Source organism: Piliocolobus tephrosceles, chromosome 16, assembly GCF_002776525.5.
Source record: "Piliocolobus tephrosceles isolate RC106 chromosome 16, ASM277652v3, whole genome shotgun sequence".
In the NCBI taxonomy this organism is placed as follows: Eukaryota; Metazoa; Chordata; class Mammalia; order Primates; family Cercopithecidae; genus Piliocolobus; species Piliocolobus tephrosceles.
Window position 1 is genome coordinate 4,067,436 of NC_045449.1, and position 17,768 is coordinate 4,085,203.

Sequence of the window (17,768 nt, forward strand, 5' to 3'; positions counted from 1 at the left end):
AAGAAGGATCTGAAAACGGAATTAGAGTGTCAGAAACGAAAGGGAGGATTTTTTTTTCTTTTTGAGACAGAGTCTTGCTCTGTCGCTCAGGCTGGAGTGCAGTGGCCCGATCTCGGCTCACTGTACGCTCCGCCTCCCGGGTTCACGCCATTCTCCTGCCTCAGCCTCCCGAGTAGCTGGGACTACAGGCTCCCGCCACCATGCCTGCGTAATTTTTTGTATTTTTAGTAGAGATGGGGTTTCACCGTGTTAGCCAAGATGGTCTCGATCTCCTGACCTCATGATCCGCCCACCTCGGCCTCCCAAAGTGCTGAGATTACAGGCGTGAGCCACCGCGCCCGGCCTAAAGGGAGGATTTAAAGTTGGAGAAGCTTTAGGTGCTGTTAAGGATAAGCATTAGTGGATAGTGAGGTGGAGTGGAGGAGGAATTTGGAGCTGAGATCATGGAAACATTGAGTCAAGCACTAAATTTTTGAGGAAGAGTAGGAATTCTGGCTGACAGGTACCTGGGAGATAAGAGACGGTGTTGAAATGTGTAAGCCTTTTTGTTGTGGCAGGAGACCAAAGGCGTGAAGATGGTATGAGTTAGGGAGGTGCTTAGAGGAACTGCACTGAGCAAGCAACACTGAGACAAAAAGGGTAGGGGAGAACTTTCCAGGCTCCATGGAAGGGCCATCGCTCAAAGCGTCCCTCTCTGTTGAGAATGGTTTATAGGTGTGCCCAATGGTGAGTCTTTGGGGCCTTCAGAGTGGCCAGGCAGGCCAGGCTCCTCTGGATGCAAGCAGCCTCATCTTTTTATTGTGGAGTACCCTGCAAATATTGCCTGGGCCATAATGTAAAAGCGACATGGAAGTTGTTGTAAAGTACTGGCACAGCTGACTCCCGATTTTGCGTGATGACTATCATTACCTCAGCAGCAGCAGCCTAGGGTCTGGAATATAGCAGGCGCTCAAGATGTTTGATGAAGTGTTTCCACTGCGTGCTATTCTGGGAGTTAAGAGACCTGAGTTCAAGTGTGACTCCACAGCTGACTTGCTGTGTTGATGATGGGCAAGTCCTTGCAAGCCTTATGCTGCATCTCAGATTTTACCTGTTTCCTGAGGAAATGGGACTAGAATCCATGGTTCCTAAAGATTCGGAGAGCCGTGACCCCCTTTGAGAATTTGATGAAAACCAGAGACCCTCTCCCTTTGAGTAGCACACATGCAGGAATAAACAAACGTGTGCCCTTTCAGAGTGTGCTTGGACGAGATGTCCATGATCGAAGAAGAACTCGCCTGAAGGGATTGCTCAACTTGGGGGCTTGACTGCCTCTTCATCACAACCTCACGCTCAGGAGCCCTCTACCAGAGGTGAAAGTACCCATCTTAGAAATGACTTAACGGTATCCCTGGGCCCTTGTCTGTTGTTTTTGTTTGTTTGTTTTGTTTTTTTGAGATGGAGTCTCGCTCCGTTGCCCAGGCTGGAGTGTAGTGGCGCAATCTCAGCTCACTGCAACCTCCACCTCCCTGATCCTCACTGCCTCAGCCTCCTGAGTAGCTGGGACTACGGGCACAGGCCACCACGCCCAGCTAATTTTTTATTCATAGTAGGGACGGGGTTTCACCATGTGGTCAGGCTGGTCTCGAACTCCTGACCTTGTGATCCACCCACCTCGGCTTCCCAAAGTGCTGGGATTACAGGCGTGAGCCACCACGCCCAGCCACCCGTTGTCTTTTGAGGGAACTCTTACTGGCCTGTAACCCCAGAGTTACAGAATGTAGTAAAGCCTGTGAAATAAAGCACTCGTAGTACTCAGTAAACTACAACACCCACCAGGTTTGGATGGAGCTATAACATTAGCTATAACCAGAAGTACAGATGTCTTGAAAAAGCTGAGCACTGGAGCATGGTTCAGTTTAGACCCACTTCAGGTTTTGCAGTCAGATTCAGAGGAACTTAGTGTGGTGTTGTCTCAGGCACGGTCCATGAAGAACAGGAAAGGAATAAATGCTGTCTGCCTTAGCTTCAAGAGCACAGGGGAACAGACGGGAGGCAGTGCGGTATTACGGCAGGGTGAGAAGAGGAGGACGCCTCCGCTGGTACTCGGATGAACTGGGTCAAGCACCAGTCTCAACACATCCATGCTCTCTCTGACCCTAGAAAAGTCAGTGTTCCTGGGCTCTGGTTTGCTCACCTGTGAAGAAGGGCTAATAGCACCCAGTAGGTCAGGGAGGCGGTGGAACTGAATCCCAGCCATGCAACTTGTGTGCTCTACAGCGATGGCAAATTAACCTGAGCCTGTTTCCTCATGAGAAATGATTACTTTGGAAGCTTCTTCTAAGAATGTGACTAAAACCTTTAGGAAAAACACATAGCACAAGCTTGCCACAAAAGAGAGGCTCGACAAAAAGAAAAACCTGATTTCCAGTGCTCTTGTTGGGAATAAATGGAAGTCACTGTGAACATTGGATACTGCTGAGAAGAGGAAAAAAATCAAGTTTCTTGCCTAGGACTGTCTGTGCTGCTCCTATGTCTTTGGATGTGTTTGGTTGCCTTTTGTGAAAGGCTTTTCCTTCAGTTTGTTTACCTGTGTGAACAGAATTCAAAATTCTTTCATCATTTCACTAAAGCTCAGTGAGGAGTACCAACACAACAAGCCAAAAAGCCTAATCCTGCCTTGGCAGCCAGATTACACACATCTGAAACTGACCAGAAATACCATGCCCAGCAAATAATGTGATCTGTGAACTGAATCCTGTGAGGGTTGTGGGCCTCTCCAAGGCAGGAAGGGTTGAATTTGATAAGGTTGTTATTAGCCCTATCCCATGAGAGGGAGAGGGAGATCCACATCTTTCCTGGAAGCCTAGTAGTGCCTCACATACACCATCGAAAACCTGTTCATTTGCAATTGAAGCAGCATGCAAATAAAACGTTTTGGCTCTATACCTTGAGTAGCTGATTATGTCTAAAACTGATGTAAGTTTGGGGATATTGTCTAGACCCTTCCACAAGTTTATTCTAAATATATTTGTCGAGGATTTGCACTCTGGAAATAACCCCTAATCTTCCCAAAACTCCTCTTAGGGGAATTCCTTGTTTATAATTTAGCTGAATAAGAGGTGTGACTCCATGTTCATTTCTCCGAGTTTGTAAGGAAGAGGCCTTAATAGTCACTAGCGGCCGGGCGCGGTGACTCAAGCCTGTAATCCCAGCACTTTGGGAGGCCGAGACCGGCGGATAACGAGGTCAGGAGATCGAGACCATCCTGGCTAATACGGTGAAACCCCGTCTCTACTAAAAAATACAAAAAACTAGCTGGGCGAGGTGGCGGGCGCCTGTAGTCCCAGCTACTCCGGAGGCTGAGGCAGGAGAATGGCGTAAACCCGGGAGGCGGAGCTTGCAGTGAGCTGAGATCCGGCCACTGCACTCCAGCCTGGGCGACAGAGCGAGACTTCGTCTCAAAAAAAAAAAAAAAAAAAAAAGTCACTAGCAATTTATATCAAGGACAAAGAAGCTTTCAACACCTAACACTAACTCCGTACGAACTATCTGTAAGGATTCAGGATAAAAAGCTGGATGTGGATATCTTGTATATCTTGTAAAGAAGGTCCTCTACTCAGTCTTACCTCTTTCGTCAGTAACTTACTAAATGACCCCTGGGCAGATATTGGGGCATTTTCCCATCTGTTTAGAGGACAGAGGTGGTGACTGTGACAGTTCACATTTGAGTCTGGGTTCCTCACCTTCTAGCTCATCTTTATGGTAGAGCCAGTTGAGGCCAAAGGCAAAATCCCCAATAATGTTCTAATATGTGCTCACTCGAAGGTTCTAAATCACAGTGCACACAGACTCTGAGTTAAAATGGTGCGTGGCCAAGTCCTGGAAATCTAAAGAGCATCATTATCAGGTTGGAAGGTAAGCTAACGTCTCTGGTTCCTTCTTTAAAGTCTGTGAAATTCGAGGTTTCCCTGTGGTCCCTTTGGCATCATATGCTGTTTATACAGAAAGAGTCCCACAATTTGCTTTTGAGACCTGCATCCTAAAACCAAAATAGCTCATGATACAGCCTCTAAGTCGTCATTTATTGATTTATAGAGCACCCATCACATGAATGAGGTGCTTTACAATACAGTCAACATCACAACAGAACTCACATAGTTAAATACAATCAACAAATTACAGAACTAAAAAAACTGAAACGAAGCAACATTTATGTCAAATTTCAAAGATGCTGAGAAGTGGCAGTACAAAAAAAGGTAATTCCACGAACTGGAGACCAGAGGGGCAAAGATACACAGGCACCACAGCCCAGAGCGGGCCAATTTGTAGAGGGTGAGCAAGCACATCAAATCAAATTTCACAACCAAGAATGAAGGCCGTTAAAGATACTGACACCCACGTGATCACAGTACTAGTGGAATAACCTCACACACGTTACCTTAGAATAACAAGAAGTCAACCTCATATGGATTTTAAACTCAAGAGGCCAGAAAGCCACTGAGATTGTCTATCCCATACGAGCACAGACTGCAATCTACATGCCTCTACGAGAACTTGGAATAAATTCAGGAAACAGCCAACAGTTCTACAATCCGTAAGATCTAAGGAGATGTTGTTGATGGTTGGCACAAGTTTAGGGGGAAAATATCGTTTTCCTAAAGCAGAGAAGAATCGCCTCACATCGACGGTGAGGCACTGGTGGAACAAAAGCCACCTGGTTCAGTGTCACCTGAGTGTGGGTTTCATATCACATGTAGAGGCATTTAAATTTACATTATCAGATGAACACTGAGAAAGGCACAGATGACATCTCTGACAGAGGAAGGGAAGTCGTAACATCTAGGTAGGCCTGTTTCAGTGTGTAACAGAGTCAGGGCACTAGATGGAAAAGCACGTGGAGAGAGACGCACTCATTCCTGGCTCTTCCACTCCCGTAGAGCTAGCCCTAAAAAAAAAAAAAAAAAAACCACATGGTTTTATCAAAGTAACTGCATTAAAGTGGCACTTAAAGTTCAAAAATAGTTGTCCCTGAGTTACTAGGTCATTTGCTGCTTGCTGAAGAGTCAGATCCCAAGTTTCACCTCAATAGATTGCTGGTAGAATTACAGCAATAGGAGAGCAAAATTCTAACTCCATTTTGCCACAAGCAACCACCATGTGAACAATTTCTGATTCAAGAGTAAAAAGGGAGGGATCCCATCTCTTAAAAAAAAATTTTTTTTTTTATTAGCCAGGCATGGTAGCATACACTTATAGTCCTAGCTACTCAGGAGGATCACTTGAGCCCAGGAGGTCAAAGCTGCAGTTAGCTATGATCGTTGCCACTGCACTCCAGCCTGGATGACAGAGAGACCCAGTTTCTTAAAAAAAAAAAAAAAAAAAAAAAAAAGAAGTAAAAAGGATTGCATTCCAAGTCCCTTGAGGGTGTACAGTGCTGACATTTTGGGGCAACTATTTTTACAGAGTCTTTGGAAATAAACCAAGTCACAAAGTTCTTGAAGAAAACTGGTTTCCAATGAATCAATTTCCAGTCACAACACATTTATGGGTTTTTATAAGGTTTCTGGGTTTGTATAATGTTTACGGATTTTTATAATGCTTCAGAGTAGAGAACAGACAGGGGTTAGAAAAAAAATCACTCTCTACTGTGACGACATCCTCAACCATTTTATTTCTGCTTAAAAAAGGACATACAACGTTTGTAGAGGTCTGGGCTCTTGGCAGCACTTCCTTCACTCTTCTGCCAAAGCATTTCTGCAAACCCCACAGAGCAGAGATGCACGAATTCTCACTGATTCTCACAATCAAACACCATGTCCCATCTGCTACTGTTTCAAGTTCTATCCCTTATAAGCCAAAGACTACTTCCCACACACAACCTCACAATCAACATAAAGGAGCCTAGGGCCTGCCTTTAACACTGCACATGTTCATTTTACCAATTGCTTAAGTTGTTTCAGAAAACGGTATGATATGAAATATAAGCTCAAACATTAATCAAATCCAAGTGTACTACTGTTAGTGATGGGATACGTCAAATAGCAAAGTGTTTACCCCTGTAATGCTTTTAGATTCACATAAGAGTCTGGATAGAACCAAATACATATACTGCCATGGCCATGTGATTTTCAAGTATTAAAAGTTCATTTGCATAAGGAATCAACCTGAGATTTTCCTAAACCACTTCTCTGGCATTCAGTATTATAGCCTTCATTCAGTACAATAAAAGCCAACAACTTGACAATTATTGAAAAAAAAATTATATTTTGGAAGAACTCACTACATAAGGTGACAGAATTCCAAAATCAAATTACATGAAAATATACATCGCAATTTCTTTGTACAATAGGTGAGAAAAATCTGCAGTATAGAAGAATAGAGGCAAAGAAATATGAAGGACTAAGGAGAAGAGTATGAGAGTAAATAGTATTTGTAATAGCAAACCCAGAAGTTAAGGAGAAAGCCTGTAGCTGTGCATGCTTCATTTATCCAACCTTAATACCAGGCAACTGAAGGGGGAAAAGTCAGATTTGCTATTGTTTGGGGGAAATTTTCCGTAAGTTGAATTAAGAACCATCTATTTTTAGTTCTCGGGGGGTAATGACTGGGATCAAGAGCTCACAACAGCCAATAAATGTTATTGCTATATCCAATCCAAGAGGTGGGTGCAACTAGAATACAAAAAGGACAAAGCACCTAGTGATGACTCCTTCGAAGTCATCATTAAAAATCAAGTAATTGCTCATTAAGTATTTCAGTATTGGAACTAAATCATTTGAGAACATTCTGGCAGATAAGAGATAAAAGCAAAGGGGAGTGTGTCAAAACAAAGAAGATACAAAAGTTTAGTAAGTGAAAAGAGTTTAATGAAGCCTCAATGGTTTAAGGGAAATTAAATGGAAACTTTTAATCCTAATTGCTTTTCATCTGACATGCTTAAAGGAATCCTTTTAAACTGATAAGAAACAATGAATAGGAAAGAAAACCTGCTAAAATCTTTTAGAATTTACATGATTCTTATTCTACTACAAGAAAGCATTATTTGGTACAAGGTGTATTTGTGGATGTACATGAACAGTATATATATTATCCGGATCATGTTGTGCTATGTACAGGTCTTTACAATTCTTCCTGAAGGTTAAAACAGTTCATTAGAATTCCAAATGCGTAATCATCTGTAAGTTGGCACTTGTTAGGCTCTTGTCAGCATTGATAACTGGCATGTTTTATTGCAGCCCAGTTCCAGCCAGTGTTTGCCAACTTGTACAACAGAAGTCCAGCAATAGGTGGGTAGAGTGCAGGAAAAACAGTGCCATGTTTCTCAATTGGAGACCTACAACAACAAAAACAACATTATATAGTCAATTTATCAATTACAAAAAAAATTAACTGTAAGTAGGTTTTCTCCATATTAGATTTATTGGGCAACAAATCTTTAATTTCATTCTGAGCTCACTTTGTTTCTGTCTATTATGGTAGCTCACAGCCACGTGGGTCTATTTAATTTTAAATGTAAATTAATTGACATTAAGTACAATTTACAGTGTAGTTCCTCAGTCATGTTAACCACATTTTACGTGCTCAACAGTCACATGTGGCTAGTGACTGGCAAGCTGAACAGCACAGCTATGTCTTTATCATCACAGAAAGTTCTAATGGACAGCGCTAATTTAGATTTTTCAATACTTCAAATGTCTTTCAACTTATATTAAATCTAGAATCCATAAGAGAAGATTTAAAAGTCAAGTGATTTGGAAATTTACAAACATTTGAGGATATTCAGAGAAACAACTTAAGATTGCCATACTTCCCAACTTGCTAAATTCTATCCAACTCACTATAGCTCCCTTCAAACCCATTTTCTCCACAAAGCCTGCCACAAATGACCCTCCATCCCAATTACAGTTTCTGTTTTCAATCTGTTGGCCTCGTATCATCAAATTAGACTGCAAGTCAAGAACACATATACGTAAAAAGCAGGACCATCTCATCAAGTCTTACATGCCCAGCAGCATGCTAAATGCTTTACAAACTCATTTTCTGAATGCTCACATCACCATTATGAAGGCATCTCCCCGTCTAAAGGTGAGATAAGTGCACATAGCCAATAAATGGCTTTCCTGTTCAAAAAGTTAGAAAAACACTAGGTTGAAGTTTTTGTTTGTTATTTATTTGAGACAGGGTCCCACTCTGTCCCTCGTGCTGGAGTGTAATGGCATGAACACGGCTCACCGCAGCCTCCATGCTCAAGTGATCTTCACACCTCAGCCTCCCAAATAGCTGGGACCACAGGTGCACACCACCATGCCCACATAATTTTTAAATTTTTTTTGTAGAAACAGGGTCTCACCACGTCACCCAGGCTGGTCTTGAAACAGGCCCCAGCAACGCTGCCACCTCAGCCTCCCAAAGCATTGGGATTACAGCCATGTGCTACTGAACCCAGTGGTTAAAGCTTTAAAAGTCTCGTCTGACCTATTAGACTTTTCAGAGTCTTTATTATATTAATATGCGCTTTGAAAGGGGGGTGGGTGGGGGCACCAAGGACAGCAGAAAAGGAAACACCTATTAGGATTACATCTTTAAGTCAAGTGTTCCAAAGAACTCAGAAACTCTGAATCTATTGCCATGCACAATTTTGGGCAAAAGAATTCAAACAGAAGATGACTAAGAAATCAAGGGATATAATTTTAAATTCCTCACAGAGAAGCCAAATATACTTAAGAGTTATGGCAAATTTTAACTCACACCAGACATGTTCAAAATTCAGCGTGCCTTCTGAAGCCCAACATGAATTTATCAATCTTTTTTTCTGTTTTCTTTTGAGACAGAGTCTCGCTCTGTCACCCAGGCTGCAGTGCAGTGGCGAGATCTCAGCTCACTGCAAGCTCTGCCTCCCCGGTTCACACCATTCTCCTGCTTCAGCCTCCCAAGTAGCTGGGACTACAGGCGCCCGCCACCATGCACCACCATGCCTGGCTAATATTTTGTATTTTTAGTAGAGATGGGGTTTCATCCTGTTAGCCAGGATGGTCTCGATCTCCTGACCTCGTGATCTGCCCACCTCGGCCTCCCAAAGTGCTGGGATTGGAGGCGTGAGCCACCGCGCCCAGCCAAATTTATCAATTTTACAATCACTCAAATGCAACCATAGCAAAAAGCTCTGTTGTGGGGAGAAAGAAAGCTGTTTAGACGACCTCCCTGCAAGATCCTGAGAGGTAGAACGACTGCTAAATGTCTTTCCAAAATACATGTACCCATCAATGTAAATGGCCCTTGGCAAAGCATGAAATGTACTAAATAACAAATATATCACCTTCACCAGATACACATATGCACATACATATTTTTATTAGAAAATCAAAAGACATACACTGAAACTCAAGAGATGGCCAGGCACAGTGGCTCCTGCCTATAGTCCCAGTGCTTTGGGAGGCCAAGGTGGGAAGACTGTTAGACACCAGGAGTTCAAGACCAGCCTGGGCAACAGGAGACCCTTGTCTCTACAATAAATGATATAATTAGCCAGCCACGGTGGCACATGCCTGTAGTCCCAGCTACTCGAGAGGCTGAGGTGGGAGGATCACTTGAAGCTCAGAGTTCAGGGCTGCAGTGAGACATGAGTGTACCACTGCACTGAAGCCTGCGTGACAGTGAGAGTGAGACCTTGTCTTGAAAAAGGAGCAGAACAGGGCAGGGGAGGATGCCGCTGCACTCCAGCCTAGGCAACAGAGCAAGACTCCCATCTTAAAAAACACAGAATCAGGTGACCTAGCCTTTTAATAGCATAGTTCCAGTTTTAGATAGCATTACCCTTTTCAGCAGAGGAAAAAGAAAATCCATCCCTCTTCCCTTTTAAGAAAAGTTATACTAAATTCTAAAGAGACAGGGCCTCAGTATAGAAAAGGCAGGTTTTGTCATTCTTTTCTCCAGAAAGGTAAATGTGAAAACTGAATTACCAGCACAGCACTGCAAATAAATGGTGCTGACTTGAAACAGTCATTTACATTTTAAGCATATCCACTTCATAGAATTTATGTTTCAATATTAATTGAAATTATATCAATTGCACCGGTCATTTGCCTCAAATTTTCTCATAATTATGCCTGCTTTTTTTTTTTTCTTTTTTTTTTTTTTTTGAGACGGAGTCTGGCTCAGTCGCCCAGGCTGGAGTGCAGTGGCCGGATCTCAGCTCACTGTAAGCTCCGCCTCCCGGGTTTACGCCATTCTCCTGCCTCAGCCTCCCGAGTAGCTGGGACTACAGGCGCCCGCCACCTCGCCCGGCTAGTTTTTTTTTTTTTTTTTGTATTTTTTAGTAGAGACGGGGTTTCACCGTGTTAGCCAGGATGGTCTCGATCTCCTGACCTCGTGATCCACCCGTCTCAGCCTCCCAAAGTGCTGGGATTACAGGCTTGAGCCACCACGCCCGGCCATGCCTGCTTTTTAACCTAAAAATCTGGAGATGGTTTACCACCAAAGAACTTGAGTGTCTTATTCCATTTATTAATATGTCTAAAACTAAAGTCTTTAATTTTCCATATGGCTACAAAACCTAATCTTCTAAAAAGATCTAAAAAAATATATAAAACAGACCAATGTGCTCCCAAATAGAAGCCACTTTTTGATGTTAATGACAAAAATAAAAGTAATTCTTCAATCACAGGCAAGTATTTCAATGATCTGAAGTGTTTCAATAATCTCGTAAGTGAAAAGAGCCAATACCAATGAAATTTTCCCCATTACCCTTCACAAAAAAATGCTTCCAAAAGTTCCAAATCGCCCTACACAGTCACCCAGTGTACTCTTGACCCGTCACCAATCCACTGACTTCTTCTCCCGCACTGGGGCCGTGCTGCTCCTCCTCTTCTACCATGAGATTGGTGAGCAGCTCTAACACCAACTTCCTTTCTGAGCTCTCTGTGAGAACTCACTCTCCTAACTCTCCTGCATGTTACCAAGCCAGTCTGTCTCTTCCTCCTGTCCCCTAAATGTGCAGTCTCCAAGCTGTTGTCCTTGACCCTGGTAAGTACTGCGCTCTCTACACCAGATCTTCATCTCTACTCTGGAGACTTGCAACGTCACCAGCAGCCCTACTTCTAACACCCAAAATTGAGTCATGGTCTGCTTCTAATCCCACTGAAGCCTTTTTTTGTTTTTTGGAGACAGAGTCGCCCTCTGTCACTCGGGCTGGAGTGCAGTGGTGCAATCTCCGCCTCCCAGGTTGAATTGATTCTCCTGCCTCAGCCTCCCGAGTAGCTGGGATTACAGTCGCGCACCACCACACCAGCTAATTTTTTTCTATTTTTAGTAGAAAGCGGTTTTGCCATGTTGGTCTCAAACTCCCACCCACCCACCTCAGCCTCCAAAAGTGCTGGGATTACAGGCATGAGCCACTGCCCCTGGCCTCCACTGAAGTTTTTAATGTGGTTTAACCTTACTTTATTTTATGCTTGGTCTACCTGGCTAGACAACCAGCTCTTTACAGGCCAGTATAATGTATCTGTCGCATTCTATGTGTTCCCTCCTTCCCCAAGAGGACAGTGCCTTTGCAAATGTGTGAGAAATTACTATGGATTCATGCCCCACATCTGCAACCAGGTAAGGCAGGCAGCCTTCTACCTTACTGTGCTGAGTTACACAATACATAGTACTTACTCTGGGTCAGTTCCCTAGGAAACGGATTCTGAGGCAGAGATTTGAGGTTTGTCAGGAGGTGCTCTCAAAAACAAGAGTGAGGGATGCAAGCTTAGACAAAGGGAGAAGATAAACTAATTCAAGGTAGTTGAAACAAAGGCCTCAGTCAATACTATGTTAGAATGACCTTCCCGAGAATTCCCAAACAAGACAAAAGAGCCAGTTGACCAGGCCTCTGTACCAACCCAGCTCCACCCACCTAATCCACTAGTCACCGAATGCAGCTAAGCACCAGGGATTCCAGAAGCTTGGGAATGACTGCTTCCCTCAAGGCAGTCTGCCGACACCGGGCTCACCCTTTCTCACCTGCTCCCTCTGATGAAGCCAACTGCCATGTTGTGAACTGACTTACGGAGAGGCCTGCAGGAGACAGAACTAAGGGAGAACTCTAGCCAACAGGCAGTGAGGAGGAACTCAGTCGTGCTTGGAAGCAGATGCACCCCAGTTGAGTCAACACCTTGACCACAGCCTTGTGAGGGACACCTGGAGTCAACCAAGTCACACCCAGATCCCATGGCCATGGAAATCATGAGATAATAAATGTTGTTTCAAGCCACTACGTTTTAGTAATGTGTTAGGTAGCAATAAAGAACGAATACAGTCCCTCTAGCCTTAATGCAGAGCAGAGCCCTCCTTTCCAGTGGTATACAGTAGCCATGGTGCTGATCTGTGCCAAGGGGAGGATTTGTTTCCTTTTCCTCTCTATTCTTCCTACCCCACAGCTGAATTAGAACATAAGGTATAAAAAACTAATAATCTCTATATAGGGTGAGGTGTAAACACTAACAAAATGTGAGATAAAGCCTGGGCCAAGCAGCATCCACAGTAATCCATGCATTTTGAGAAAATATGTGTGGCTCATGGACTTGAATGTAGATAAATATGTATTTTCAAATAATCTTAAATTGATTTCATTTTCAGTTCAGCCCAGACAGACTGTACATTTTTCAAGAGTTTATACTGAGTTTGCGTTCACATCTATGTCCCCTCGCATGACTGAAAACACAAAAAATACTCAAAGTGCGTGGTGACAAAGCTGTGAGAAAAGCCAGCCTCCAACAAGAGACAGGTGAGGCTGCTGACTATTCAGTCTACAAAGCCGGACTTGGGGAAACAGGTATCTTTATACTTTTTTTTTTTTTTTTGAGACAGAGTCTCACTTGCTTGGCTCACTGCCTCTGCCTACTGCAACCTCCGCCTCCGGGATTCAAGTGATTCTCCTGCCTCAGCCTCCCAAGTAGCTGGGATTACAGGCATGAGCCACTGCACCCGGCCGCAAAGGGAACATTTATCCTTGCCAACGGGACTATGTAAAGAAGGAACACTTTAGAAAATAATTTGGCATTATCTAGTCAAAATGACATACGTGTACCCTTGATTTAACAATTCCACCCCTAAGTATATACCCTAGAGAAACTCTTAACAGTACATGCAAATCAGGAAACAAGGAGAGCCACTCTCTATCACAGAAAAAGAAAAAACACCCCTACACCAATTCAGAAAATAACTGCAATGACAGTAAGGAGTAGAGCGGTAATTTACCAAATGAAACAGCACACTCCTGAAATATACCTATTTGCAACAACACAGATCAACCTGAAGAATGATGAGCAATAAAAGTAACAGAAGAATACATTCATTATCATTCCACATATAAACAGTTCAAAATCATGAAATACATTGTTTAAAAATGCAAATTTGGTAAAATTATGAAGAAAAGCAATAGTAAACCCAGAATTAGGAATCTGAGAAAGAGACAGAAGAAAGCAGTGGCGTGTAGGGGACAGAAGATAATGGTAATGTTCGTTTTCTTAAAATAGGTAGATTCAAGACGTATCATGAAGTGTGATTTTTTTGGACACTGTATTTCAGTTTCTCCCTTAACCCTCACAAATCAATAGGTCTTTTATTGCATAATTTAAATGTCACAAATATGTCTTATGAATCATCTGGCATCTTGTTTCTGTAGCTGGACAACTCTTAGACCTTATTCACAAACCTGCAGAACTATTCCTTTTTCAGAGACACAGATACTAAATAAATATTTTCTGCTATGTTTTTAACTGTTGCAGCTTGCTGAATCAGAGCAGCTGAATTTGAAACAAGCTCGATGTTGTATCCTTTGGTGCTCTAAGCCTTCAGTAAACTTCTATAGTAACAAACTATAGAAATGACCCCTGAAAGGATAGTCTTCATTTCAGTTTCTATCATTTCAATATTTAATTTTTTTTTTTTTTTTTTTTTGAGACGGAGTCTTGCTCTGTTGCCCAGGCTGGAGTGCAGTGGCCGGATCTCAGCTCACCACAACCTCCGTCTCCTGGGTTCACGCCATTCTCCTGCCTCAGCCTCCTGAGTGGCTGGGACCACAGGCGCCCACCACCTCGCCCGGCTAATTTTTTGTATTTTTAGTAGAGACGGGGTTTCACCGTGTTAGCCAGGAGGGTCTCGATCTCCTGACCTCGTGATCCGCCCGTCTCGGCCTCCCAAAGTGCTGGGATTACAGGCTTGAGCCACCGCGCCCGGCCTCAATATTTAATTTTTTAAAAGAAGAGACCAAATAACCCACATGTGGGCAATTAATCTATATTATTTCCTCTTCTAAGGTAGATGGGTGCCTTCTATCTTTGACTCCTTTCTAGACCTAACATAAATCTGTAGACAGATGTTATACAATGAAAGGGAAGTTTTTACTACTGGCCCTATCTGTAAAGACCAAGGAGATAGAAGACCAACTTTTTTTTGTTTTTTGCTTTTTTTTGAGATAGAGTCTTGCTCTGTTGTCCAGGCTGGAGTGCTATGGCATGATGTTAGCTCACTGCAACCTCCACCTCCCAGATTCAAGTGATTCTCCTCCCTCGGCCTCCTGAGTAGCTGGGATTACAGGTGCACACCACCACGCCCAGCTAATTTTTGTATTTTTAGTAGAGGCAGGGTTTCACCATGTTGTCCAGGCTAGTCTCGAACTCCTGTCTTCAGGTGTTCCACCGACCTCGGCTTCTCAAAGTGCTGGGATTACAGGCGTGAGCCACTGCGCCCGGCCAGAAGACAAACCTTAAAGGAATAGGTAGATGGCTAATAGTCTTGCCTATACCCTACATAATACAGTATATGAAGATATAAGAGGCCGGGAGTGGTGGCTCATGCCTATAATCCCAGCACTTTGGGAGGCCGAGGCGGGCGGATCAGGAGGTCAGGAGATGGAGATCATCCTGGCTAACACTGTGAAACTCCATCTTTACTAAAAATACAAAAAATTAGCCAGGCGAGGTAGCAGGTGCTGTAGTCCCAGCTACTGGGGAGGCTGAGGCAGAAGAATGGCGTGAGCCCGGAGGCAGAGCTTGCAGTGAGCCGAGATCGCGCCACTGTACTCCAGCCTGGGCAACAGAGCGAGACTCATCTCAAAAACAAAAAAAGATATAAGAAACATTAGCGCCCAAGTGATCAAGATGCTAGATCAAAAAGTCAAACAAAGAAACTACACTGAAATAAGAACCTTATTATTAGAAACTTTACCATCAGTGAAAAGTAAAAGGCCACCAGCATACTAACCATATGAAAGCAGAATATCTAGTCAAAAACAGTTGATGTCTTAGGAGAAAAGCAAGCAGATTATACAGCAGTTTTAAGAACCAGACTACTGGATAATACCATTAAAAAATGAAGTCAATGAAAAAATGTAATTCAAATACCTAGATCACACAATTTCCAAAAACTAATATGATACTTACAAAAAAACAAAAGTATGATATTTAAAATAAACTTACCCTGAAATAAGTGAAGTGACTAGCTGCTAAATAAATGTCACTCAAAAGCAGTCTCTTGGCTTTTTCTTACACAGCGGGCAACTTTTCTTTTAAATTCTCCATTTCTATCTTCCCTCCATTCTTTCTGTAGATTAAAAAAGCAGTATCAAGTGATTTCATGCAAACTCCTCTTTATAATCTTAAATATTTATTTTAATTTTGAATGTAATCCCTTGGTGACTTATCCACTTCAAAAATATTATAAAGCTGGTAAGGTAGAAAGCAGTTAGACATACTTTTGCAAGACACTACCAGGATATACAGGCAGAAATCTCCTATGCAAATTCCCTCTACATTAAAAATTATCTTTAAAAAAGAAAAAGGTCACAAAAGAACGTTTACAGTTTTGTATTACACTGAAAAAGAAAGTTAAAATACACAAATAAGACATTCAGGCCAGGTGCCGTGGCTCACGGCTATAATCCCAGCACATTGCGAGGCCGAGGTGGGCGAATCATGAAGTCCGGAGTTTGAGATCAGCCTGACCAATATGCTGAAAGTAAAAGTACAAAAATTAGCCAGGCGTGGTGGCCCATGCCTGTAATCCCAGCTACTCAGGAGGTTGAGGCAGGAAAATCACCTGAACCGGGGAGGCGGAGGTTGCTGTGACCTGAGATGGCGCCACTGCATGGCCGCCTGGGCGACAGAGCAAGATTCTGTCTCAAAAAAAAAAAAAGAAAGAAAGAAAGAAAAGACATTCAGTTGCTAATCTGAAGGATTACCAACTCTCCCTATTGGAAACTACCAGAATATAAACATAAATGTGTCTGCAACGTAAGGTAGGTAAGTGGGATGCATCATATTGAGATGATACTAAGTACCATTTCTAGTGTAGAGAAAAACAGATGACAGTTATCACTGTCACTGCCTGACATACAAAAATGGAACAGAACAGTGGGGTAATGAGGGGAGGGGAAGAGAAGGGAAGGAGAGAGAGAGAGCAAGAGAGAGAGGAGTTGGGGGAGAGTGAAAACAAAGGGAAAAGGGTCTATTAAACAGAGGCCTAAAGAAGCCAAAATTTGGAAATGGCAAATCTGAGAAGAGCCTGAATAAAAAGTGGGGCTAAGGCCATGCATGGTGGCTCACACCTATAATCTCAGCACTTTGGGAGGCCGAGGCAGGACCTCAGGATCACCAGAGATCAGGACTTCAACACCAGCCTGGCCACCATGATGAAACCCATCTCAACTAAAAGATACAAAAATCAGCTGGACATGGTGGCGCACACCTGGAGTCCCAGCTACTTGGGAAGCTGAGGCGGGAGAATCGCTTGAACCTGAGAGCCAATATTGCACCACTGCACTCCAGCCTGAGCAACAGAGCAAGACTCCGTCTCTCAAAAAAAAAAGAGGGACTGAAAATAGAGATTAACTGAAAGTCTGTATACTCAACATTTTTTCTCACCTACATCCAAAATGTTAACTTTCCCAAAATAATAATGATAATATATAAATTTTGTATAAATATACTGAAGAATACTATAATTAGAACTGCTAGGCTGGATGCAGTGGCTCATGCCTGTCATCCCAGCACTTTGGGAGGCAGAGGCAAGTGGATCACCTGAAGTCAGGAGTTCAAGATCAGCCTGGCCAACATGGTGAAACCCCCATCTCTAGTAAAAATACAAAAAAATTAGCCAGGCATGGTGGCGCACGCCTATAATCCCTGTTACTCAGGAGGCTGAGGTGGGAGAATCGCTTGAACTCGAGAGGCAGAGGTTGCAGTGAGCCGAGATCGCGCCACTGCATTCCAGCCTGGGCGACAGAGCAAGACTCTGTCTCAGAAAAACCAAAAAATAAATAAAAGAACTGCTAGTGTGGGTATTGGTGCCAAAAACAATTACTCCTTCATTTTGGAATTTAAATGACACCTCTTCCTCCAACCCTTACTTTCAGTTTAGTATCTGCTTTGTCTTCCATATAGCCATATAACCATACAGCTTTGAATGACATAAATACCATTTCTTTTTTCCCCAGACTGTCACTTCTTTTTTTTTTTTTGAGACGGAGTCTCGCTATTTCGCCCAGGCTGGGGTGCAGTGGCCAGATCTCAGCTCACTGCAAGCTCCTCCTCCCGGGTTTACGCCATTCCCTTGCCTCAGCCTCCTGAGTAGCTGAGACTACAGGCGCCCACCACCTCGCCCGGCTAGTTTTTGTATTTTTAGTAGAGACGAGGTTTCACTGTGTTAGCCAGGATGGTCTCGATCTCCTGACCTCGTGATCCGCCCGTCTCGGCCTCCCAAAGTGCTGGGATTACAGGCTTGAGCCACCGCGCCCGGCCTAGACTGTC

General features: G+C 43.3%; 1 protein-coding gene and 1 pseudogene across 1 annotated transcript in view; both read right to left on the reverse strand.

The window, feature by feature from the left end:
• Positions 1-4,043: 4,043 nt before the first annotated feature.
• Positions 4,044-17,768, reverse strand: part of UBE2G1 (ubiquitin conjugating enzyme E2 G1) — a 101,863-nt gene continuing 88,138 nt past the window's right edge. Inside the window, exons 5-6 of the mRNA XM_023184506.2 lie at positions 15,441-15,564; positions 4,044-7,315 (exon numbers count right to left, since the gene is read on the reverse strand). Of these exons, the coding sequence (XP_023040274.1) occupies positions 15,478-15,564 (87 nt within the window). The 3' untranslated portion in view covers positions 4,044-7,315; positions 15,441-15,477. The remainder of the gene's footprint in view (positions 7,316-15,440; positions 15,565-17,768) is intronic.
• LOC111521390 lies at positions 13,758-13,869 on the reverse strand (annotated as a pseudogene).